The 26,405-nt window shown below is 42.3% G+C and overlaps 1 protein-coding gene across 5 annotated transcripts in view; it reads right to left on the reverse strand.

The window, feature by feature from the left end:
- LOC147027062 (uncharacterized) overlaps positions 1 to 26,405 on the reverse strand; it is a 514,850-nt gene that overhangs the window by 452,582 nt on the left and 35,863 nt on the right. Inside the window, exon 1 of one of the 5 annotated variants that reach the window (XM_085883213.1) lies at positions 17,614 to 17,692. The exons of the other annotated variants lie outside the window; for them this stretch is intronic. Coding sequence (XP_085739339.1) covers positions 17,614 to 17,656 — 43 coding nt within the window. The 5' untranslated portion in view covers positions 17,657 to 17,692. Of the gene's footprint in view, positions 1 to 17,613; positions 17,693 to 26,405 lie in introns of those variants that run through there. 5 annotated transcript variants of the gene reach the window in all.

A 26,405-nucleotide genomic window follows, 5' to 3' on the forward strand; every position in this document is an offset into this window, starting at 1 on the left:
ACTTGTATGCTTCAGCAAAATCATTTTTCCCCAATTAATTTCCAATCTATCTCGTGGATAAAATGTTCCATCTAGAGAAACACGAAGTTGTTTCACCTCAGCATTATCACTCAATGCATTATTCTTATCAGTCGCAGTATCACCATCTGGCTTTTTAAAAATGATCCACAGATATCGTGGCATTCCTTCCAGAACACCCAAATTCCACGTGTAAGTAGTTTGGTTGAGTTTAACGTGTTGACATCTTCTTTTGAGGTATGATACACTGAGTGGTTTCTTTGAGTTAAGTCTTCTATTCAACATCTCTTCCGTTTTAAGATTAGGAGTATATTCACTGATATACCAACTCATTTCCTAAATTACAAATTTATTCTGATCACCAAAAGCATTACCAACACCAAAAAGCAATCTATTTTCATTATCATTCCTTTGCAGTTGAAATCTAATTTAAGACCATACAGAACTTTATCATGATCACAAAATCCAAATATACCTTTAAGAGGAACTGCCACAGTAAAACTATTTTCTGCTTTTGTATCATCATTATACGCTCCTTTCCTTTGAGTATATCCAGGGTCTGTGTTTGTTCCCATTGACATATCAGGAATACAACCTTCGACAGACCCCTTTCCCATTCTATCACTGAATGTATAGAGTGTAAATTTCATCATTTCAGATACAGCAGAGACATAATCAACCGCTTCAACTTCTTGTGTTCCAATATACAAACGCACACTATCAAACATTTTCCAGAAGAAATCATTTACAAGTGTAGCATTTGTGTTATTCCCAGCTTTAGTGAATTTAAATTTACACAACAAGAAACTTTCGGAGAGATTCAAATAGGTTTGTTGATTATTTATTTCAAAACTTTTTGTACCATTCGTATTCCAGTCTGTTCCAGTTATTGCATTTACCTTGAAGTAATCTTCTTTTTTAGTGGAGTTTGAGATAATAATAGAATCATCCAAATCATAGATACTATCAATTGCTTCTATACTTGTATTTATTTCGGAAAAAAAGATGTTAAAACTTTTGAAACCCTGATCCAAGTATTCAAATTATTTTCTGTCGTTCTTGGGGGGACAACTGAGTTTTGCCTTTCTTAATTTCTTTTATTGCTTGTAATTTATGAGATTCCTTCTGGGCATCTTTTATGCTCTTTTCAGCACCTGCTACATTTCCCACAGCAGAAGCAGTTGAACCAATTAGATCTTTATGTTTAAGAATAGTTGAACCAATACCCATGGGAGTATCAATTATCCCATCTACTCTAAATTGATTTCCAACACCCCTTTGTCTCTTAGGTTTATAATATCCTCTACGAAGATACATACCTTCACCCTTGTAGTATGGGGAAAGGAACATCCCATCCCCTGTAATTATTTTATATTTTCCCAACTCGTGTTTCCTCACAATAACTATCATATTTATTTATTGGAAAACTTCACGTAGGTGAATTCTGATGGATATAACTTCTCCATTAAAAGAAATCACACGATTATCTTGGTCGGTTATCCTAAAATTTACTCTGTGTATGGTTTTTCCTGACACAGGGAAAACCTGTGCAGATAAACCAAATTTTTGGGTTCCATATTGAATTTATAACCAATTGGGGTTGAGTATGCGCTGAATGAAAATATTGTATTTCTTTTTTTTCCATCATTATAAGCACCATCAATCAAATCACAGTGAATTAACACCGAATTTATTCCTGAGGATATTTGAATGACATTATCACTGTAAAACGTCCCATTAGTTTCAATCTTTTTTGAGGAGAAACCCAATAACTCTCTAAATGAATTATCAATTGTGAAATCAACCTTGTAGTTATTTTTAACTTTAATCGTTGATTTTGAAGTATGTTTTTGAATGTCTATAACAATATTTTTGGGTTCATCACCCTGTTCTTTCATAAGACGAGCAATTTCGGAAGATATTTGAGAAATCTCATATGCTCCGGGTGAGACTGTTATCGTTTTGTATCCACTTCCCGGATTATAACTAAACTTGTCATTTTTCTCGGTATTATTAAATAAGGTATTATAAGTTTCCATGGACAATAAAGATGCCTCATATTCTTTTGTTGTGTCAAGTTGTAGTGGGTATCGGAATGAAGATGTGTGGTCGCTTGTTGTGAAATTGAAACTGAGGATTGTGCTTCTCATCTTATTTAATATGAGATAAAATGTCTTTATATTGATATTTATTAATTATTTTCATGTTCATCAACTGGTCTAAAATGGCTGATGCTTCATCAAAACAATTGTTATTCCAGCCTTCTTACTGCCTAACAACAATAACAGTCTATTCACTGATTGTGATGGGTCATTTGGAAGAAAACTAACACCTGAACCAAGGATACTTAAAGCCTGAATAATGTGTTTCTCCTTCTCATTCTTCCTACTTTTACCAGAAAGAATAACCCTATAATTTAGAGTGTTCAGCAGATCAATATATACTCTATCATCATTATTTTTCATATCCAATGGTTTATCAATATACTTTGACTCATCCCTCACAGTTGAACCTTGTCTTCCATCTTTTGTGAGAAGAAACATTCATCTTGGAGCTAGTTTGACAGGAGGTTGAGCAGAACTCAAGAACCTTAATTCATCATTAAATATCAATACCTTTTCTTGAACAAGATGAAATATTGCTGGTTGTTTTGTTGGAATGAGTCCTGCTTTGGTTTTTGAATCCGCTGAATATTCATTGTTTTGAAGAGCATTCACAATATAATCAGGGGGTCGATTCATCTCTTTCAGTTGTTGAAATAATTCTTCATCATGATATTCTAATTCTCCAACATGCTCTAATTCTTCCTCCGTCATTTGACTGAAATCTTTTAACATTTGGAGCTTTCTGGGAGTATATTTTATTGTGGGAACTGTGGAAACATCTATAATTTTTTCTTGGGAAGTTTTTAAAAGTGGTTTAAAAAATTTCTCTTGTTTTCTTTCAAATGCTTCTTCACCAGTTAGTTTTTGTCTGCGTTTCTTCTTTATGTCTTCCTGTTGTTTTACAACTTTTGAAACCAACTCTTGATGTTCCCTAAATCTTCTTGCTCTTTCTTTCGCATCCATTTATTTATTGAAAAATATAATTTAATATCTCATCTTGTTTCACAACAATATATTTATATTTTTCAGTCGTGTGTTTCATGTAATCCCCAAATTCCTTTTTACTACATAATGTAGAACAATTGTCTCTCCAAAAATTGTTTATATCTATTGAATTTAACTTGAATAAAATAAAAGTATTAGCTTTGTTTCTGATGGAACGACGAGGAAGTTGAAAGTACGATTGACTAAGATAAATACAATTACAAGAAGAATGTCTCCCTCTTGTGTAGTAGCTGTCCATTACCGTTTGGTTTCTCTCATTAACACAATCATCAAAGATAACGAGGTTCTTTTTGGATTTATCCAAATCTTGGGGAGATGGTATATCATCCGTATTATCACTAAGAATACAAGTTATCGGTTTTGATTTCTTTTTACATCTCTGTGTATCACAAAATAGTTGTATTATATCTTCAATGTTATAATCATTTATGTTTTTTTGAAGTTTAAATAAACCGATTATATCTTCTTTTTGAAGACCAGCATTAAAACCTTGTGAGAGTAGTTGATACTCTGGTTGAAAACTCGACTTTGTGAAAATTATTAAATTATCATAATCTAAAAAGTTGGGAGTGAGGAGCATCTTTAAAAGTAAGCAGGTTTTTCCACATCCACTTGAACCAACTAAGAGGCATCTTTATGAATTTGGGAGATTTTTATGGTTGTCAAATTTTATCTTATTTTTCCAAATGGGTAAAAAATCATTCATTTATATATTTGGAAAACAGGTTATTTAATTTATTATTGGCTTTTTTCGAAACTCTATATTTTATCCTAAGTTCAGGTTTAATTTCAAGATAATCCATTATTTTATTTATGCAATATCTTGTGTTGATATTTCCCTGTAAATCACATCCATGAATAATATATAACAACAATCCTTTGAACATTTCTCTAATACGTTCAGTTTCTTCCCTTGTAAGGAAAGGTGTGTTATCACCCTCGTACTTTACATTCATTTCTCTAATCAATCTTGTAAAGTAATTCATTTTTGGTGTAAATCTTTTATTATTATTAGAATTATTAGAATATGAGAATTATTTTCCTTTTTATATTTTTGATTATCATTAATTAGAAGATAATCACAGAATATACATTGTTTATAGGCTTTTGTCTCTGTGTTTAATCCCCGTCTTTCACACGCAGGAGAATTCTCAAATTTGTCATATGGAGAATCATGGAATTCAAGAGGCTCAAAATCGAGTAAACTATTCATATTTATAAAGTAAAACCTTACTTAAACTGAAATTCATCTTCGATATCATCTTCGATACTTTCAGAATCATCTATACTTTCATAACCATTGTTTGAACACAAATTCTCGGTGTCATAACTATCGTTTGAATGCAAACTCTCGGTATCATAATCACTCTCATAATCTTCAAAATCTTCAGTTGAATATTGACTCATATTTAATTAGTAGAAAAAACATTACAATCGATATCTATATACATTTTTTCATTAACAGATTCAACTGCTCCATTTTTTATATTAAAGGTAATTTTAAAATGATCCTTAACTACAATTGAACGAAATGTCATTTCACCTGATATATTAACATCCTTTATTTCATCAGGATTTATATCTTTAGGGTTTTTGAAAAAAATACAAATTTCTCCTTGCATATGACAGATGGTCTTATCTTTTCTTTCTAAAGCTTCATCCATAAGGTTTTTATTTTTTGATACCTTTTCTTGTTTCATTGCTTTTTCTAGTTTTGAATATATTGCCATAAGGAGAGGAGAAACTTTTGTTAGAGATACCTTAATTGATGTTCTTCCAGGTATACTAAAAGCCCTTCCACTGAAGTAAATTGAAGAACTCATCATATCCACCATAATTGTTTTTATCCAATAGTTGTTATATTTATCTTTGTTCAATTTTACATCCTTGACATATTTCTCAGTATCTTTAACAAATGAAGAGATTGATTGAAACTTGTCTTTTGTGTCTTGAAACATTGTATTTATTAAGTGAAAAAGTTGGAGGATAAAATGGTTTTAAGCACAGATTCATCTGTAAAATAAACAAAATTTTCATCAAGAAAATTTTAGTTTAAGCACAGATTCACCTGTAAAATAAACGAAATTTTCATCAAGAAAATTGTAGTTTTAGCACAGATTCACCTGAAAAATAAACGAAATTTTCATCAAGAAATTTTTAGTTTAAGCAAAGTTTTATTGTATAAATACTGTATGGTGAATACAACGTACTGCGATGTTTGTAATCACGAATATAAACATTATAGAAAACACCTCCGAACCAACAAACACACATTTAATCTATTTCACAAAATATCTCCTCTTGAGTTGGAGAGAAAACATTGTGATATCTGCTCAAAGGATGTTTTGAAGAGTAGTTATAATAGACATCTTCAATCACAAAAACACAAGAAAAATGAGTTTAAAGTAAAGGGAGACTATTATATTGAAAACACTGATGGGGCATTTAAAGGGCATATAAAAATAATGACTTTTCAATTTGGAGAACCCGGTCCATCATCAATAGTTGAATCAATTGAAATAGTGAAACCCGATGTGGAAAATTTTATTAAAAAGACATTAAAAGAAATGAAAACTTTAAAGTTTTATATGGGAGTGAAAATGAATATGAAAAGACAAGATGAAGAACAAACTCCTTATATGAGAACAGATCTTCATTTTATAACATCATTTCAAGATTTTTTTGAATATTGGGGTTTATGAAGAACTATCAAGTCAAGAGGAGGATGTTGATAATACAGTAGTAGGAAGTGGATTCCATATTTAAAAAAATCATCTTTTTAGATATACACATTCTAAAATCAAACCCTCTTAAAGCTTCTTCTTATATTGAATTACCAAAAGAAATAAAACGAAAGAAGGCAGTTGTTAATCTTAAGAATAATGATAAGAAATGTTTTCTCTGGTCTGTTCTTGCTCACTTACATCCACCAAAATGTAATTCAGAAAGAGTAAAACAATATATGAAATATGAGAATACCTTGGACATTAAAGATTTTAAATTCCCAATGCCACTAACAGATATTCGTAAATTTGAGAAAAAGAATAATCTTTCTATTAATGTATATGGATTAACGGATACAAACAAAGTTCAAATATTAAAAATTTCAAACAACGATAAAAATGAAGAAACACACATTGATCTTTTATATTTTAGTGTTGGAAAGAATTCACATTACACATACATCAATAATTTATCAAGATTAATCTCTTCTCAGGTATTCAGAACAGCAAACAAAATATATCCTTGTAAGCGATGTCTTATTTCATTTCATAGAAAAGAACGATTAGAACAACATTCAAAATATTGTAGTAATCATAAATCAGCTGTAATTGCAATGCCTAAACCTGGTGAAAAGATTTCTTTTGAAGATTATAATAAATCTATCATGCACCCATTTGTGATATACGCTGATTTTGAGTGTATCCTTAAAAAGATAAATACTGCTTCTCCTAATCCAAAAGAATCATATACAAATAAATATCAAAAACATATTCCTTGTGGTTTCTGTTATTATATCAATTCATCTGTTGGAGAAAAGTATAACAACCTTGAACATTATAGTGGAAAAAAAGCTTCACAAGAGTTTGTAAAACGATAAGAAAAGGATTGTATAAGACTCACTAAATTAATGAAAGAAACAAATGAACCGATGAAATTAACCAAAGAAGAAAAATTAGAATTTAGAAAGAACAATATCTGTCATATTTGTGAGGGGGAAGTTAAGGAGTCTAAAGTTAGGGATCATTGTCATCTTACTGGTAAATATAGAGGTCCCGCTCATTCCTGTTGTAATCTTAATTATAAATTACCTTCTTTTATTCCAGTCTTTCTTCACAACAGCGCCAACTATGATACACGTCTATTTATAAATGAACTTTCAAAAACACCAGGGAATATTTCTGCCATAACAAATACAAGTCAAAAGTATATTTCATTTACAAAAATGATATTCACAAAACCTGTAACTCGTATTACGTTTCTCGATTCTTACAAGTTTATGGGAACACCACTAGCCTACCTCGCATCAAATCTAAGCTCCACGGACTCTTTTCCAAATCTTAATTCATACCTTCCAAAAGAGGAAATTCTCACTAAAAAGGAAATTCAGATTAAAGAGGGAATTCAAAGTAAAGAGGAAATTCTAATTAATGAGGAAATTAATGAAGAATTTCTAACTGAAGATGAAATTCTAATTATAAAGAAAATTCGAACAATGAATGAAATTCTAACTAAAGACGAAATTCTGATTAAAGATGAAATTCTGATTAAAGAAGGAATTCTCACGAGAGAGGAAATTCAAACAAGGAATGAAATTCAAAGTAAAGAGAAAATTCTTACAAGTAAGGGAATTTATCCTTATGATTATATGGATTCATTTATGAGATTTAAAGAAACACATCTTCCTTCAAAAGAAAGTTTCTATAATAACCTTTATGAAGAAGAGATAAGTGATCAGGAATATAAACACGCACAAGAAATATGGAAAATATTTGAGATAAAGAACCTTGGAGAATATCATGATTTATATCTAAAAACAGATGTTTTATTGTTAGCTGATGTGTTTGAAGCTTTTAGATCACTCTGTCATAATAAAAATTGTTATGGATTAGATCCTGCCCACTATTTCACAGCTCCTGGTTTAGCTTGGAGTGCAATGTTGAAAATGACAAAACAAGATATAGATTTAATCAGTGATGTTGATGTGCTTTTGATGATTGAGAAGTCCAAGAGAGGTGGAATATCACAAGTATGTTCAAAAAGATATGCTAAAGCAAATAATAAATATCTTCCAAATTATAATAGTGAAAAAGATAGTAATTTTTTGATGTATTTTGATGCTAATAATTTGTATGGATGGGCAATGTCTCAATCTCTGCCTTATGGTAAATTAGAGTGGGTGGAAGAAAAGGATTATGAAAAGGCTTTGATGAATATTGTTATTTCTTCTCAAGAGGAATTGAATGACGAAGAAGAAGGTTTTATTTTGAAGTTGATTTGAGGTACCCGAGTGATCTTCATAATAAGCATAAAGACCTTCCTTTTGCATGTGAGAAAGAAACCCCAAAGAAAGAATGGTTCAGTGATTATCATAAAAGTTTTAATATTAAAAGCAAATCAACAGAAAAAGTTATAAACAACATTCTATGATAAAGAGGGATATGTTTTGCATCAGAGAAGCTTAAAACAGTTTTTGAGAGAAGGATTGAGAGTAGCTAAAATTCATAGAGTTTTAAAATTAAAACAAAGTCCTTGGATGAAAAAGTATATTCAATTCAATACAGATATGAGAGCAAATACAAAAGTAAAATTTGAAGGGGACTTTTATAAATTAATGAATAATGCTGTATTTGGAAAGACTATGGAAAATGTTAGAAACAGGCAAAACATTAGATTCACAACATCTTGGAAAGAAGCTTCGAGATTGATAAATAAACCAAGTTTTGAGAGAGAAGAGGTTTTTTCAGAGAACTTTTCTGCTATTCATATGAAAAAGGAAAGTATTGTAATGGATAAACCAATTTATATTGGAACAGCAGTTCTTGATTTACAAAGATATTGATGTATGATTATTTGTATAATGACTTAAAGAAAGAGTGTGGTGAAAATGTTTCATTGTTGTATATGGACACTGATAGTTTTATCCTAGATATAAAAACTGATGATGTTTATAAAGATATGAAGAAAAATATTGGAGTATATGATACAAGTAATTTCAGCAAGAAGAGTGAGTTATTTTCCAAAAAGAATGAAAAGGTTATTGGTAAGTTTAAGGATGAGTTGGGTGGAAAAGTAATGAGTGAGTTTATTTGATTTGAGAGCAAAGGCATATGCTTATAAGTATGGTGATCAGATTGATAAAAGGTTAAAGGGAATAAAGAAATATGTAATAAATAAATCAATAACTTTTAGAAATTATTATAATTGTTTGATAATAAGAGAGAAGAATATCGGAAAATGAATACAATAAGAAGTTATAAACATAACATATATAGTGAAGAAGTAAATAAAAAGGCATTAGGAGCCTTTGATGATAAGAGATTTATTTTAGATAATGGAATAGATTGTGTTCCATATGGATATTGTATGATATAGTGAATAGAATAGATTGTGTTTTAACGATGGGAAGATGGGTTAGGGTTTTTTAAGGGCTCCCGCCGCGTTTTTTCGCAATATATAAATGGTCAAACCAAGTATTAATCAAACTAAAGAGTGGAGAAAATCTCAGTCTTGGTATATAAATGGAAAACATAATGAATGTGAAAAATATCAAATAAGTCTAATTGAAAAAATAACTAAAACAAAGGTAAATAAAACAAATAAGCGAATCAATTTAAAAACTAGTAAGTTAGAGGATGTAAAGAAAAAAATGAATATCCTTGAATGGACTGAAAACTTTGATGGTTATCAATTGTACAATGAAAAAACAATTTACTATAATCTCAAAATGATATGTGGCTCTGGAGGTGGTCAAACAAGAGCATTGAGAGAAGTTCATCATTTCGTAATGGCACAAAAGGGGTATCTTAAAAAATATAAAGATTCAAATGTTTTGTTTTTAAATATTTTAGATGGGGATTATTGTGCAAAGAAAATTGATCTGTTGAAGGAATTTGAGAATGAACAAATGTTTATAGGTTCAATGAGTGAGCTAAACAATATGCATCGGTTATTTGATAAAGAGTGTCCCGAGGCTAAGACTTTTCAGATATTTCTTTAGAATCACCTTTAACAAATCTTTATCTTGTTGCATAGGTTATTTGAATAGAGAGCCCCTAGGTTAAAAGGGGAGACAAATAAATATACCTTGGGATAAAAAGGAGGTTTATTTTTAGGGAAAAAAAATATGAATCGCTGAAAATCCCCCATTCATTTACATGGGGAAAGTGAGCCAGAACCAGTATATTCACCCTACTCAGGATGACCTCGGAGGCAGAGCCACGCTCGCCAATTGGACGGAGGAAAAGTGGGCGTGAACCTCCCCTGATCCTAGAACTTGCATATATGGATTTCACACAGACGCGCCTGGAGGCGGGGCCAAGCCGCTCCGCGCTTGCTAATTGGACAGATCAGAAGTGGGCGTGTAGCGTTCTTGATCCGAATTCTCCCTCGGAAAGGCCGCTATTTGCACTCGCGGCTCGGTGCGTATCTTGAACGAGCCAAGACAGCCCGACACTCAGTGTTCACAGGTGGTGCGGGAATGGCCGTAGAAGGAGAGAGATGAGGGTGGTGGAGGGTTTATGAGTGGTGGTTTGATGGTTATGGTGGTTGAGACGTGGTTGGTTCAAAATAAAAATAGAACAGAAAAACGGCTATCTCAAAGCGTCGCAGCCCGAATGGATCACATAAATTCCCTCGAAACAGGTTTGGGGCTAACTATACATGTACTTGGAGTTATCTCACCTACGGGCCCTGAATGGTGGTTTGCGAATTTCCACAGACATAACAGTATGTATCGAGGGTGTGATTCCCCAATAAGGTTACATGTTCTTAGTTAAATGGTTGTTACACAGAAGACCCCAAGTCATGTGGTCAATTTATTGGCATTCGGGGTCCATTAGTGACCGCCGCGGAACAAAGTTATTCGTGTGCGACGTACTGCGATTTCTGATGAGAAAGGAACCTGAGACAGCTCCTCCTTCATGTGTTACACTGCCACGCCGGTACCACAACAATATTTGGTGGGCACCCCCCCCCCCCCCTTTACATGCCCTTAGACCCCGATTTTTCTAATGTCATGAACAAACTTTGGTATATCATGGGAAATGATGGGGCGGGGAGAAGAGAGGGGTCGGAGAGAGAGAGGGGCAGGGTCAGAAAGAGGGACAAGGGTGGAAGAGAAGGTGGTGGGATTGGGAGGGAGAGAGAGGAGTGGGATAGGGGTGAAAGAGGTAGAGGGGTGAGAGAGGCAGAGGGGTGAGAAAGGCAGAGGGGTGAGAGAGTTGAAGAGGAGAGAAAGGGGAGGGAGAGGTGGATTCCAGCAGATGAGATGCCCAGTTTAACATCTTTCTGAGAGACGGCACACACATTGACGAATCACCCTACCTGTGAAACACTGGGATGACGATTTATAGCTAGGTCGGGATTCAAACCCAGGCTAGACAGCTCAGAGTGAGAATGGGTACCTCTTGACTTTCCTGTCGTGAGGTGGTGATTCATTACTTAAGAACTGAGGGTGACGGAGCGCGAGCCACTCGCTCAGGGTGACGGAGCGCGAGCCACTCGCTCAGGGTGACGGAGCGCGAGCCACTTGCTCAGGGTGACGGAGCGCGAGCCACTCGCTCAGGGTGACGGAGCGCGAGCCACTCGCTCAGGGTGACGGAGCGCGAGCCACTCGCTCAGGGTGACGGAGCGCGAGCCACTCGCTCAGGGTGACGGAGCGCGAGCCACTCGCTCAGGGTGACGGAGCGCGAGCCACTCGCTCAGGGTGACGGAGCACGAGCCACTCGCTCAGGGTGACGGAGCGCGAGCCACTCGCTCAGGGTGACGGAGCGCGAGCCACTCGCTCAGGGTGACGGAGCGCGAGCCACTCGCTCAGGGTGACGGAGCGCGAGCCACTCGCTCAGGGTGACGGAGCGCGAGCCACTCGCTCAGGGTGACGGAGCGCGAGCCACTCGCTCAGGGTGATGGAGCGCGAGTCACTCGCTCAGGGTGACAGAGCGTGAGTCACTCGCTCAGGGTGACGGAGCACGAACCACTCGCTCAGGGTGATGGAGCACGAAATACGTGGCAGTCAAAGGCATCCGCAGTGAGTGAACGATTCGCTCAAAAGGATGTCGCGCAGTTCCGCTATCGACTGTAATGCGTTCGGCAAGTGGCTTAAGCACTCATGCAAACACTTCAATTAAATGGTTGATAAGGAATGGTTGGCCAGGCTGTCGCTGCATATCATATCGGATCCCTTTAACTTTCAAGCCAGTCTTCACCGCGCATGCAGCAGTTAATGAAATTAAATGAATTCGTTCAAATAATGACTTTATCCAAAAAAGAGCTGCAGCTTAATGCAGAACAAACCTGGAGACCACAAAGTTCCATTGCCGATGAAATAAACATTGCGGAAAATCCACCATCTTGCCTGTTCGTCTGTGCATGCATCACGTGGTCCATTTGTTTGGGGTCCGCGCAAACGTGATGACTTCTCTTTTTTTAATGTCCTTTTTTTTTTTCCAGATTTGTTTTGATTCCCTGTGGAGCACCTCACAAAACCTCTGAAAACATTGACACAGATCAGGCAGACGCTATGCATAGGCAGTCCCTCTGGGGGACAGGGTGCGAGGTCGAGCAGTGATTGCATTGAATCATATCGCTAATGAAGCTCGTCAATTTTGGCACGTTCCCAAAATTTTTGTTCACTCAATATAATTCTCCAAACAGCAGAAAATGATAAGTTTAATGCTTTGGAAATTTCACATTTTCTTGTGTATTTATGGAGAAGGAGGGAACATATCCTTGTTTGCTCAAAGTAAATAGGTATATCACATTAGTTAGAAGACTCGTTATTTCTTTACATCATCAGATTTCGACACTTATTTTGTCCGGACGATATCCAATCATCAAAACCGAAATATAATTTGGATTATATACTTTAATTAGTCCGTGAGTGAAGACCGTGGAAAATCGTATCATATAATGTATGAAATCACTCCAAGCTCCATATTTGAAAACCACAGTACTTACAAAAGCGATCTATATAACAATTCGTAGCTATGATGAAGAGGCATTCGATAATATGAGTGAGGAAAGTGGAAAAAATACTTTATCGTTAAGAAATTGTTGCGGCCTGTTCCGAGTCTAATGACTTTATCCAAAAAGTCATATTATGGTTGAGCAGGCCAAAAAAAACATAGCGGCTTCAGACCTCAGCGAGGTTACCCAGGAAACGCTTTCAGATTCCAGACAGCGAAGTGGCCAAGGATCACCTGATGAAGGATGTAATTAAATAAGGCTGTTAATTTTATCTTCAAAAGGGCTGTTTTATTTAACCCAAACACCCAATTTTCACTCTTGCACTTCTTTGGCGTTTTCTTCGTTTGCATGCAAAGTTTCAGGGTTTTATGGTTTTGGAGTTATGGAGGAGACACACTGACACACATTTACATTTATTCGTATAGATAACTTCTCTGTAAGTTTAACGCCAGTAGTGTCTTCCACAACAACAAAAATGAGGAAATGTTCACATATTTCAAATGCGTCTCCTCGCCGTAATGCCTCAGACCTCGGTTTCTGTGCCTATTGGTGCTCATTGTTCCAAGAATAGCTTATGTGAGCATAGTGCCAAGTATGTTAACAATTAAGACAATATTGACTCACCTGCTAAAAGTAGTTCGCAAGATTAAGGAAATGCCGTAAAATCGAGCAAACTATTCCTGGCAAATTTGATTCGATTTACTTTGAGGTCGTTGGAAAGCTATAAATATTAATCGATAATACTTGGAAAAAAAAATCAATGTCCGTTTAAACATAAAGATCCAGGGTCCTATTTTAAAAGTCCTTCTATCTTTCATAGTTGGAAGAAGATGTTTAAGGTAAGGCAGGAGGAACCATTTAGATTTTAGAATGAAGAGTGACAGACGTGGAAGGGGCACAAAAGTGTGGTGCAACAGGGGTGGGCGGTGGCGACGGTGCAACGGGGGCGGCTGGTGGCGACGGTACAACGGGGGCGGGTGGTAGCAATGGTGTGGTCAGGGAAGGGTATTGATGATGAGGGATTTTAACTTGCCAGGGATAGATTTGGTCCAGGAACAGGGAAAGGGCAGATCAGATGAGGATTTCCTAGTTTTAGTCCAGGATTGCTTTTTAACCCAGTTTGTCGATAAGCCCACGAGGGGGAGTGCAGTGTTAGACCTCCTTTGAAGTAACGATACCGATTGGGTGGAGGAGATGGAGGTTGGGGAGCATTTCGGAGCAAGTGACCATAACATTGAGTGTGCAAAGATTCTGTTAAGGGTTAGAGTTCAGGATAGTAGGGTAAGGCTATTAGATTTCAGGAAGGCAAACTTTGAGAGTATGAGGAGAGAATTGGGTGGTGTAGATTGGAAAACTCTAACAACAGGACAATCAGCATCAGATAAATGGGAAACCTTTAAAGACCAAATGGGGAGAGTGCAATGTAAGTACATTCCAATGAGGTGTAAAACTAGAAGTTGAAAGAGACCGGGGTGGCTGAGCAGTGAAATAAGGAACACTATTAAGGAGAAGCAGAAGGCATTTATTAGGTTTAAAATAACAGGACTGGAGTTAGATTTATGTCACTATCGAAGCAAACAGAGGCAAGTGAAGAAAATAACTCGGCAAGCTAAAAGAGAGTGCGAGAAGGACATGACTGAGAGTATTAAACGGAATAGCAAGGCTTTGTTTAAGTGTATCAGGGGAAAAGAACAGGTGAGGACCAGTGTGGGCCCATTGAGGAATAGCACCGGGAGAGTGGTTAGTGATGAAAGTGAGATGGCAGGCTGATTAAACAGGTATTTTTCTTCAAATTTTACACAAGAACAGCCAGGAGAATTGCCAATAGCTGTGAGTATCGATCAAGGAAGTGAGAAAGGGCTTTTACAGAAGATCCAGGTTGGAGTGGAGGAAGTAAAGGAACGGCGAGGTAATCTACGAGTAGATAAGGCTCCAGGTCCAGATAATATGCACCTGAGAGTATTGATGGAGGTGGCTGAGCAGGTAAGCAAGATGCTAACGGATATTTTCAATAGTACCCTGGAGTCAGGTTTGGTACTGGAGGATTGGAGAGTAGCAAATGTAACACCACTATTTAAGAAAGGATCCAGAGAAGAATTGGGAAACTATAGACCTGTTAGCTTAACTTCAGTTGTGGGGAAGGTGTTGGAGACATTAATTAAGGACTAGATGAGGAACCATTTAAATAAATACAAAGGAATTAAAGGTAGTCAGCATGGGTTTACCAAAGGTAGTTCCTGTTTCACAAATCTTTTGGAGTTCTATGAAACAGTGTCTGAGTGGATGAGGGAAAGGCAGTGGACATATTGTGTCTAGAATGAGAGAAGGCATTTGATAAGGTACCACATCGGAGGTTGTGAGCCAAAGTGAGGGCTTGTGGAGTGGTGGCTGGTCAGGTCGCTAATTGGATTGCAAACTGGCTTAGTGGTAGGAAGCAAAGTGTGGCTGTGAGTGGGAGGATGTCTTGCTGGGAGGATGTAAGTAGCGAGGTACCTCAGAGATCAGTACTCAGAGCATAACGATTCATTGTTTACATCAACGATTTGGATAATGGGATAAAGAGTAAGCTTTCCAAACTTGCAGATGCCACAAAGCCTGGAGGTGAGGTGGATAGTCGAGAGGGTGGTGATGATATTCAGGAAAGTATTGATACTTGCATAGACTAGGCAAAAGACTGGCAGATGGAATTTAACCTGAGCAAATGTAAGATGTTGGCAATGGGAAAGAACAATGAAAATAGATATTACAGGATGCAAGAGGTAATTTTGGAGTGTGTCACGCAGGACAAGGATCTGCGTGTGGTAATAGATGTGGGATATAAGCAGGCAGCACAGTGCCAGGCAGCCACAGGTAGAGCAAATTGAGTTTTAGGTTGTATTCGGAAGGGGATCATTTATAAATCAAGAGGTGGTGTTAACATTGTGCAGGAATTTAGTGAGGGCCACATTTGGAATATTGTGTGCACTTCTGGTCACCACAGTTCCGGAAGGACATAGATGCCATAGACAGGGTTCAGCGCAGAGCGAAGAGATTGATTCCGGGCCTAGCGAGACTCAGCTATGAGGAGCGGCTGAAGGAGACAGGGAGACAGGGAGACAGGGACAAGGAGATTCACTAGAAAGGAAGCTGTGACGAGGAAATATGATGGAGATGTTTAAGATAAAATAAGTGCAGATGAATTATTCAACAGAGTAGACAGTGATGGGACCAGGGGCCATAGCCTGAGAGTAAAGAAGAGGAGAGTTAAGACGGTAGTAAGGCAGGGGACTTTCACTCAGAGAGTAGTTAACGCATGAAATGGACTCCCTGGAAAGATAGTGGCAGCAGAAAAAGTAGATAAGTTTAAATTAGAATTAGATAGGTACCTGTAAGTTATGGAGATGGAGGGGTATATGGATGTTGATAAGACTTTTAGGTATTGACGGAGGATGTGTGCATGTGTACGGAGTGCTGCTGGTGGGAGTATTGTCAAGGGGGGTTATGTGGTTGATGTTGTGTGGTTTTAACGAAGCCCATACCCCCTCCCCTCAGGGAAGAAAAGAGAAAAACATACAAAAAAAAACAAACAAAAAACAAAAAAAACAAACACAAAACACAAACAAACAAACAAAATTATTTCATTAATTAAAAACTTTTTTTGCCTTTTCTTCCTTGGATCTTGTGAGATGGGGTGGTGTGGTGTTCGCGGAAGCATGATCGGCTGAATGGCCTCCACCTGTGTTGGATTTCCTTGTTATCGAAATACATGGCTATGGTTATTGGAAACATCGATGCTGCACAACTGTATTTTCAAGATGCTTTGAAAATATTGCAAGCTGATGTGGGAGGCCCCTCTTTGTGGGTGGCCCATTGTGGCTGCAGGCTCTGCAGGTGCCTTTCAGAGGCCCTGGCTCGAGGGCAGCAGTTGGCGACCAGAATAAGAAAAAGCCATTTTTTGCAACTCTGTGGTGTGGATGCATTTTCTTTATTATGTATCTGAGAGTAATAAAACAAATAATAAAATGGATCTGGAATGAGTCTTGTATGTCCAGGATCTCCAATATGCATATTAAAGTGTTTGTTTGTTGAATAAATGTTCTAATTGTACAGATGACTTAGAAAATTATTCTACAGTGGAAAACGCAATATCTTGAGAGACGCAATCGTTGAAAACCTCCATTAACATTTCAATCATTACATAAAGGGATCATACACAAGATACATGGAATTTTGGGTGGTGGCTTGGTGGGTGTTTCCCTGAGCATCACAAAGTGTCGCGGGGGGAGGTGTGGGTACACAGTGCCACAGTCACATTCCACCATCGAGCAATAGCATCCACGATGGAACTCCCATTTACACTTTGAAAGATCGAGGAGCATTCTGGGAGAATAGCAGGATGAACTCCACTTTATCTCCATTTTGTTCGCGTATTTCCAGTCAAAAATGGCTTTCATTCAGAATATATATTGTATTATATTGTTACGGCTGTGGAAATTCGCAGAACACCATATCGGTCCTTAGTTCAGTTATGCAGATAAGTCCGTGCTCAGTTAGATTTCCCCACCGTTGTTGAATGGCCTTTATTCGTGTTACCCGGGCTGTGATCTTTGAGTTAGCCGTTTTTCTTTACTATCGTTATTTTGGCCCAACTACAACACCAACGACCAACCACCTTCTCACCACGCCACCCACCAACCACCTTCTCCACGACACCCAACAACCACCTTCTCCACGCCACCCACCAACCACCCACTCCATGACGACATCTCCCCACCATCTCCTAAACCGCATCTCCCCCACCCAAATAACATCGCCTCACCTTCATCCTGGAAGCGACGCCATCTTTGCACCAGCCGCGGCATGTCCCCAGCAAACAGCGTCGCTGCAAACCGACGCGGGGGTTTCGTTGTGAGCGCAAATGACGGTGATTTCATGCACGTCCGCTCTGTAAAAGCTTCGCCTCAGAAATCGGATCACAGGAGAAAAAGGGGCGAGGCCTGTGGAGGTCAGAGGTCAGAGAGCGCAAGCGAGGGTGATTTCATGCACGTCCGCTCTGTAAAAGCTTCGCCTCAGAAATCGGATCACAGGAGAAAAAGGGGCAGGGCATGTGGAGGTCAGAGGTCAGAGAGCGGTCAGATCTCGTCTCATCAACCCTATAAAGGCCAAATGGAGTGCCAATTCGAAGTCGTAGTCATCGGTGGAGTCTGGAGGCAGACACAGAAGTCTGGAGCCGGAAGAACACAGGCGGGGCGAAGTCCAGGGGAGCGGAGGACGCGCGAGGCAGAGAGCGTGGGTGAGCCTGCAGTTCCGGGCAGACCTGTGCGATCGTGTGGGGAGAGCCGGAGAGAGCTCGCCAGCCAGCGCCAAACGGTCGGAGGTGATCAGGCTTTGGGACAGTCCGAGTGTCGCTGAGGAACGGGCAGGTTCTTACAAATAGCATCAACTTTGAAAGAGCATCCAAACCCGTTCGTTCCTCTCAGCGCGTCGCCGGCTGAGGCCCGACACCCGGCCGCCTGGCAAGACCTGGGCGCAACCGTGGCTACGCGAGCTGCCGTGGGGAAAGAGCGTCGCGGGTCGCCCCATCGAGGAACCATGAGGGTGGAGGTAACCTGCAACGGTCTCGTGGGACTCCTTCAGTCCGCCAAGTCCCACGTAATAAAGACCTACGGGTCCAGTCTGACCCCCTTGTCTATGAGGGTGGTCTTTTCCCTGTTTCTTTGTGTGAATGTTGTGGCGCCATGTCCCGCAAGTAGAACTGTGTAAGTGCTTGTAAATAATAATAATAATAATAATAATAATAATAATAATAATAATAATAATAGACGGTTGTAGTGCTTTGCCTTGTTAGTGTCTTGTCCCTACCCGCATCCATTGAATAACTGCATGCGTGTTTCACCTTTTCCATTGCATTACTGTGTACGTGTGTAAATAATAAATGTGCGTGTTTAAATGTTAACCCGTTCGTTGTGTCCTCTTTCGCAATTGAACCTCCGTATTGCTCTCAGAATTTAGCGGGCTTTTTAATAGCCGATAAAAGAATTGGGTCCAGCGAGGTCTCCCGATAATACACCGCTGTCGGGACGAGCGCTGAGGGAGAGTTTTGGTTGTCGGGACGAGCGCTGAGGGAGAGTGTTTTCGTTGTCGGGACGATCGCTGAGGGAGAGTTTTGGTTATCCCAGAATGGAACGAACCGCTTCAGCGGTTCGCGTCCAAGCAGACCTCGCTGAGGTATGGTCTCTCATTAGGCTGCCCGCACGAATACTTATGTATATCAATTAATTTGGCGATTGACCCTGTCTCGCGCGGGTAGAATATTGACTAGGCAGTTGTGTGCGCTTGTAGCACACCCGTGACTGGTTTTCGGCGTTGTTCCGAAAAGTCGCGACTGAATTGTCCGTCTGGTGGACGAGACGGCCGCCATTGGCTAAAGCGGCTGTTCGCATGCTGGGCGGGCGGTAGATTCGTTACATTGTTGTCAAGGAGTGGGAAACAGATTCATTTCCCTCCAAACCAAATTAACGGGAATCGGATCAGGGGTGTGTCGAGAGACTCTCCATTCCCATCAAAAAACGAGCTTTTAAAATTAATTCCGAGAAGCAAAATGGCGGTTCAAGGTGAACGGGAGCAGAGGGTAATGGATTTTGAGATATTAGAATCCATGGCTCAGGGCGAAATCCCTGTGCAGGACATTCCCATAAACATGCAGGATGAATTTCCCCCACAAACAACCCCAGAGTCCGAAATGGGCGCAGCGGCCGCGGCCGCGGCTGTCGACACCCCTCCTCCCCTCCTCCGTCAAAATCCCTCCCCAGACCCAGCGAATCGGCACCCGATAATGGCGAACCGACTGCCACGTGGTTATTTGACGTAAGAGACATGTTCGAGGCGTTGATAGGTAGAATGGATACAAATATACAAAACAAAATGGAAGGAAATGCACACAAAGCGAGCAACGAAATGAAAGAAATAAAAAGCGAAATAAATAGCATGAATATCAACATGGATACAAATACGCAAACACTGCGGGGTGAGATGCAGAGCGTGGGGCGATGCCTGCAGGCGGGCAAAATGGCGGCACCACGTAGCAGCTCGACCGAACCGACAAGAGGGAGTGTGGACTGTGTTGGCCCCGCGGTGGAGGACAAATTAATGCGGGAGACATGTTGGACGACAGAAAGAGTGAAAAATTAAATGGGGGTGACTGAGACGTGTACGAGACACGTAGAGACGAGGGACATAATGAACGAGGTGACAGAAATAACAGACGCCGGAGATAGGAAAAGTAGAGGAGAGACTACACGATAAAGACGGGGTGAAGGACGAGCACACACACATGGAGTTAGTGGAGGACGATGAGGGGGAGCTCGGGGAATGTGTCGTGACCCGTTGCGAGCAGCCGGATAGCCTCCTCCAGGAACGAGGGGAGGGAATATTCCCCCTTGAAGATGATCACGACCAGGTGGGTCCGGTCGAGCTTTGCGAGGTAGAGGGGCCGAGTGCTGTTGACGGGTGCACTTGGAGCTTGGGGGGTGTGAAGGCCTCGGGACCCCTTGTGGCACAAATCCCCGGTGTGATTGTGTCGAAATGTGTGTTTACAAGTGTGGTGAAATGTACTCTGCAACGCACACATAGCGTGGGTGAAAGGCGTTGTGTGAAAGGGACCGCGTGTGTGAGTAAAAAGGTGTGTGTGAGTGAAGCCCCCTGTGCAAGTGACAGGCCGTGTGTGAGTGGAACCACGTGTGTGAGTGAAAGGGCATGCGTGAGTGAATGGCCATGTGTGAGAGAGACCGTGTGTGTGAGGTCGCTGTATGTGAGGGAGATGGCAGTCGGCATGCGGGAACATGCAACCGCATGTCCGAGTGTCATGGCGAGGTGTGTGAGCATTGTGGCAAGTGGGATTTTTTGTGCGCTAGGGTGCGACGAAGACGGTGCCTGACAGTGGACAAAGGCCGAGTAGCGGCCGTAGCTGTTTTGGGGACCGTGCCAGGTTTGCACGGCAGCGCGTGCGGAGTCCGTGCTGTGCGACGCACGATGCCGCCACGTGAGCGCCTGCACAGGTGAAACCTGGTACGGAAACGCACGAGGTGGATTAGCCAATCCCGCGGATGGACAGAAGGTAGGCTGGATATGGATTTGGACCGGATAGGTTCTCCACGCGAGCGTATTTGTAAAGCTCCGACAAGCAGAGCACATGTGTTCGCGTGGGGAACCCCTCAAAACGCGAGGCTTGCTTTGGATGCGCAGGGTGACGTCGTGGCTGCACGTATGAGTGGAATCCGGCAGGAGGGAAATCCCTGCCAGATGGTGCCGTCCGAGGAGGGACGAGGTGCGTGAAGCGCGAGCAGCTGCCATGACGTCACGCGAAAAGTGCGCAGGTTGCGAGTTGCCGCGCTGTTGCACGCATATAAAAAAAAAGCCTCGCTTCGGGTGAACAGGATTCCCGGGCAAGGGATGGAATACCCCCCTGGCCCAGGCACAGGACACCACTAGTTAGGGGGAAGGGTTAGTGTTAGTTAGACTGGCTCCATGGGGCAGTGATAAGTCCTCATGGAGCCCGTGGAATGGATTAGTTAGTTAGTCAGAGGGATTTTAGTTCAGATTTAGGATGGGAAATGGAAAAATATTTTTTGAAGACATGGACCGACTTTGAATGTGTAGTGGGGATGTAGCTTAGCTACGTAGTGTTAAATGGAATGTGCTATAGTGTAAGGGATGATGAGGGAGCACGAGGTAGTTATGGGATTTAGTGAGAGGAATGGCAGTGATCAGCGATGTGTGAGAAGAGTAAAATGGAAACTTGGTGAGTGAGTGAGGCCAGCGAGCCTATGTGTATGGAGTGAATGTGGAATGCATGGTGCGATGAGTGATTGGGGGGAGGAGTGATTCCCACCCAAGGGACCCCGGTGTCAGTCTCATATGAGTTAGTGGGTTAGTTAAATTGACAAAATGGAGGTCGTTTTGCTGTTGGTGGGAGTGTAGGCTCGAAACCCATTTGGAGGGGTGCAGGAGCCCTGTTGACGGGCTGGGAGCATGGCTACGAATGGTGAGTATCGCTTCGTGGGTACCCCGGGCACCGGGCTAGTCGGCCGTGGTAGGCCAAGGGCCCAGTGGGGGCCAGGATAGCGTAGTGGGCACGGGTGGGCCCGCATGATGCGGGGCCCAGGGCGCCATTGGCAACGTGGGCAATGCATTGGGCATGGGCACCCAGGGAAGGGGCCCGGGCACCAGCCTGCCACGTGAGCATGACAGGGGAGTAGCCATGGAGGGCACTCCCAAGTGTTTAGGGAGCTCGTAGGCTCGGAGGCAGTTGCAGGGCCCGGGGGGGGGTGCCATCGTTGGAGAATCGGCAGAGGGTAGTTCCTGCCAAGGGAGCCACACGTCCCAGCCACGAAACCGTGCAAGGGCACGAGGGAAAATTGGAGGGCAAGGACCAAAAATTGTGAAGACACCAACACAGGCGACGGGAAACTTGGTTTGTAGAACCAGCAGTTTAAGCGAGAGGCGCTTTTGGAAAGCCCCAGGGTAGTTTAAGGTTAATAAATGTTAGGGTAGATAGAGAAATGTACCCCTCCGCACCATCCATCCCTTCGCTCTCGTTGTGGGCCGCTGAACTCACCGTGGTGAAGTAAGATCGCTGAGATCTGAGGAGGCCATTCTGAGGCTTCATTGGGCCTCGACACAGGACACAGGACTCTCCCTTATTCCCCTCCAGGAAGGGAACGTGGGGGTTGGGAGTCGGCTAGGATGAAAATAGGTTAGCCGGACAGAGACTATAAAGGGGGTTAGGGAGACGATTTATAATAGGGAAAATAAAAATAAAATAAAACAAATAAATAAGTTGGGGCTAAATTTGGATTTTTGCAAACTAAGGGGATGGGTATGAACAGAGACAGGCAAAGGCGATAGGTTGGGAGGGAAACAGAAGGGTAGGTCCGAGTCTGCCTTCCTAGTGGCCAGCACCACCGCACTCCCTCCACGAACCTCCAGTGCATGACAAGATACCGGCCAGCTTCACCTGCCGGCTGTTTTTACTACAAGGCCTGTGCCGGCCAGTTCATCTGCCGGTTGTTTTGCTACAAGGCCTGTGCCTGTCAGCTTCACCACCATCCCGTTTTGCTACAACGGTCTTGTTTTGCCTTGCCATGCCTTGTCTGCCTGCCTTTGCCTTGACCCAATGCCTGCTAGCCCTTCGTTGCATGAGCCCCATTCATTACCATGTGCGCCAGGATCATCGCGCGTGCTGCAGGGACTGCCCTTAGGCAGCCGCATCAAGGGACTGCATTGGCGGCCTGTGGACCGTGTTTGCCATCCATCCATCCATCTACACCACGGGACTGCATTGAGCAGCCTGTGCACCATTTTGTTTGTTTACGTCAGTGCCCATTCAGTGTTCAGCAGGGACTGCCTTGCAGGCAGCCGCACACGGAGACTGCATTTGTGCACCCGTGCACAGTTGTGTTCACTGCGCTCATTTCAAGGGGGAGGCCGAGGATTGCATTGGTGCAGCCGGCCACATTCCCTGTCACCTGCATTTGTTTCACGAGCCAGAGACTGCGTGTGAGTAGCCTGGCTCCCAGCTTTTCTTTTCCCGCAGAGTCCATCAGTCCTGGGCCATGGTTTAGTGTAAATGTATAAGGTTAAGATTTAAGTTAAGGGTAAAATTGTAAATGAGTTGCTTCCCCCTGCATGTGTGTCGTAGCGCCGGCAATTTATTTAAGTCGTCTGTATGAGTGGGTTTGTTTAGTTACTTACTCAGCCCGTTGGTTATTTATTTTTGGGACACGAATACACTAAATGTCGCACTCAGGGATCCGAAGATAAAATGTACTAGGTGAAACTTACACATGATGGCACATGAAAATTTGACGACTCGGGCCGAGTCTGTAAAAAGGGGAGGGGGGGAGTGTTACGGCTGTGGAAATTCGCAGAACACCATATAGGTCCTTCGTTCAGTTATTCCGATAAGTCCGTGTTCAGTTGGATTTCCCCACCGTTGTTTAATGGGATTTATTCGTGTCACCCAGACTGTGATCTTTGAGTTAGCCATTTTTCTTTACTATCGTTATTTTGGACCAACCACAATGCCAACGACCAACCACCTTCACCACGCCACCCACCAACCACCTTGTCCACACCACCCACCAACCACATCAACCACCAACCACCGTCCCCCCACCACCTTCATAACGACGACATCTCCCCACCATCTCCTAAACCGCATCTCCCCCACCCAAATAACATCACCTCATCTTCATCCCTGAGGAGACGCCATCTTTGCACCAGCCACGGCGAGTCCCCAGCCAACAGGGTCGCTGCAAACCGACGCGGGGGGTTTCGTTGCGAGCGCAAGCGACGGTGATTTCACGCACGTCCGCTCTGTAAAAGCTTCACCTCGGAAATCAGATTAAAAGGAGAAAAAGGGGCGGGGCCTGTGGAGGTCAGAGGTCAGATAGCGCAAGAGACGGTGATTTCACGCACGTCCGCTCTGTAAAAGCTTCGCCTCAGAAATCGGATCACAGGATTAAAAAGGGGCGGGGCCTGTGGAGGTCAGAGGTCAGAGAGCGGTCAGAACTCATCTCGCCAAACCTATAAAAGGCCAAACGGAGAGCCAGTTCGAAGTCGTAGTCATCGGTGGAGTCTGGAGGCGGTCGGAGAAGTCTGGAGCCGGAAGGAAACAGGCGGGGTGAAGTTCAGGGGAGCGGAGGACGCGCGAGGCAGAGAGCGTGGCTGAGCCTGCAGTCGAGGAACCATGAGGGTGGAGGTAACCTGCAACGGTCTCGTGGGACTCCTTCGGTCTGCCAAGTCCCACGCAATAAAGGCCTATGGGTCCAGTCTGACCCCCTTGTCTATGAGGGTGGTCTTTTCCCTGTTTCTTTGTGTGAATGTTGTGTCACCATGTCCCGCAAGTAGAACTGTGTAAGTGCTTGTAAAGAATAATAATAATAATAATAATAATAATAATAATAATAATAATAATAATAATAGACGGTTGTAGTGCTTTGCGTTGTTCGTGTCTTGTCCCTACCCGCATCCATTGAATAACTGCATGCGTGTTTCACCTTTTCCATTGCATTACTGTGTACGTGTGTAAATAATAAATGTGCGTGTTTAAATGTTAACCCGTTCGTTGTGTCCTCTTTCCCCATTGAACCTCCGTATTGCTCTCGGAATTTAGCGGGCTTTTTAATAGCCGATAAAAGAATTGGGTCCAGTGAGGTCTCGCGATAATACACCGCTCGGTTATCCCAGAACGGAACGAACCATTTAAGCGGTTCGCGTCCAAGCAGACCTCGCTGAGGTACGGTCTCTCGGTAGGCTGCCCAGCGCGAATACTTAGGTATATCGATTAATTCGGCGATTGACCCTGTCTCGCGCAGGTAGAATATTGACTAGGCCGTGGTGTGCGCTTGGAGCACACCCGTGACTGGTTTTCGGCGTTGTTCCAAAAAGTCGCGACTGAATTGTCCGTCCGGTGGGCGAGACGGCCCCAATTGGCTAAAGTGGCTGTTCGCACGCTGGGCGGGCGGTAGATTCGTAACAATATATTATAAACCTTTCATAATTGTCTTGTTTTCACCCATATGTTTATTTGTTTGGATGCGAGTATGACATTTCAAAACGTTCAGGTCAGGTCAGGTATGGGAGCATGTGCCAGAATAGCGCGTCGCTGCGTCCACTTTCCGCCGGTACTCCAGGGGCCTCCGTCTGGCCATCCCCCAGGCAGATGCCAGGCCCATCCCCATCTCCTTGAGATGATGGTCAACCTGCTGCAACCACGAGGCACGTGGTCAGCCCACTGGCTTCCTCCACTCATGAGACTCCTTCGCTGAGAGAATCTGGTGAGCAGGATCAGCGTCAGGAAAACGAGCCACATGTCCATACAGCCGCAACTGACGCTCACGGACTATGCAGCTAACAAATCTCATCCGAGTCTCTCTCAGCAAGCGCTCGTTGGACACAAAATCCGACCAGCGCTAGCCAAGGATTCTCTGAAGAGAGCTGGTTCCAAAGGAATTAAGTCTCCATCTCAGATCCTTGGTCGGAGTCCAAGTCTCGCATCCATAGAGCAAGACTGGAAGTACCAAGGCCCTGAAGACTCGGACTTTCGTCCTCCCGCACAGGTACCGGCAGCGCCACACCCCATGATCCAGTGAATCCATGACTCCCAAGGCCTGACCCAGATGTCTATTGACCTCTGACTCACAGCCAGCAGAATCTTGAACATCACTGCCAAGGTAAGTGAATCTCTCCACGACCTCAACATCCTCACCACAAACAGACACACACAGGACAGCAGCATCCAAGATGTCAGCGAAAGCCTGGATCTTAGTTTTGACCCAAGAAACCCGTAATACCAGCAGCTCCGACTCCTCATTCAGCACCTCGAGGGCCCCCAAAAGGAAATCTAAAGTCGCCGCAAAGATGATTGCATCATCTGCAAAATCATGGTCCGAGATCTTGACATTCCCAAATGATGCACCGCAGCTTGATCTCTCCGACATCCTCCCTAAAATCCAGTCCATACAAGTGCTGAAAAGTGTGGGGACCAGTACACACCCCTGACGAACTCCAGTAACAACTGGAAATAAGTCAGAGATGGTACCACCACAC

This window comes from Eptatretus burgeri, chromosome 5 (genome assembly GCF_056783735.1).
Source record: "Eptatretus burgeri isolate ZD-2024b chromosome 5, Ebu_testis_v1, whole genome shotgun sequence".
NCBI classification, from domain to species: domain Eukaryota; kingdom Metazoa; phylum Chordata; class Myxini; order Myxiniformes; family Myxinidae; genus Eptatretus; species Eptatretus burgeri.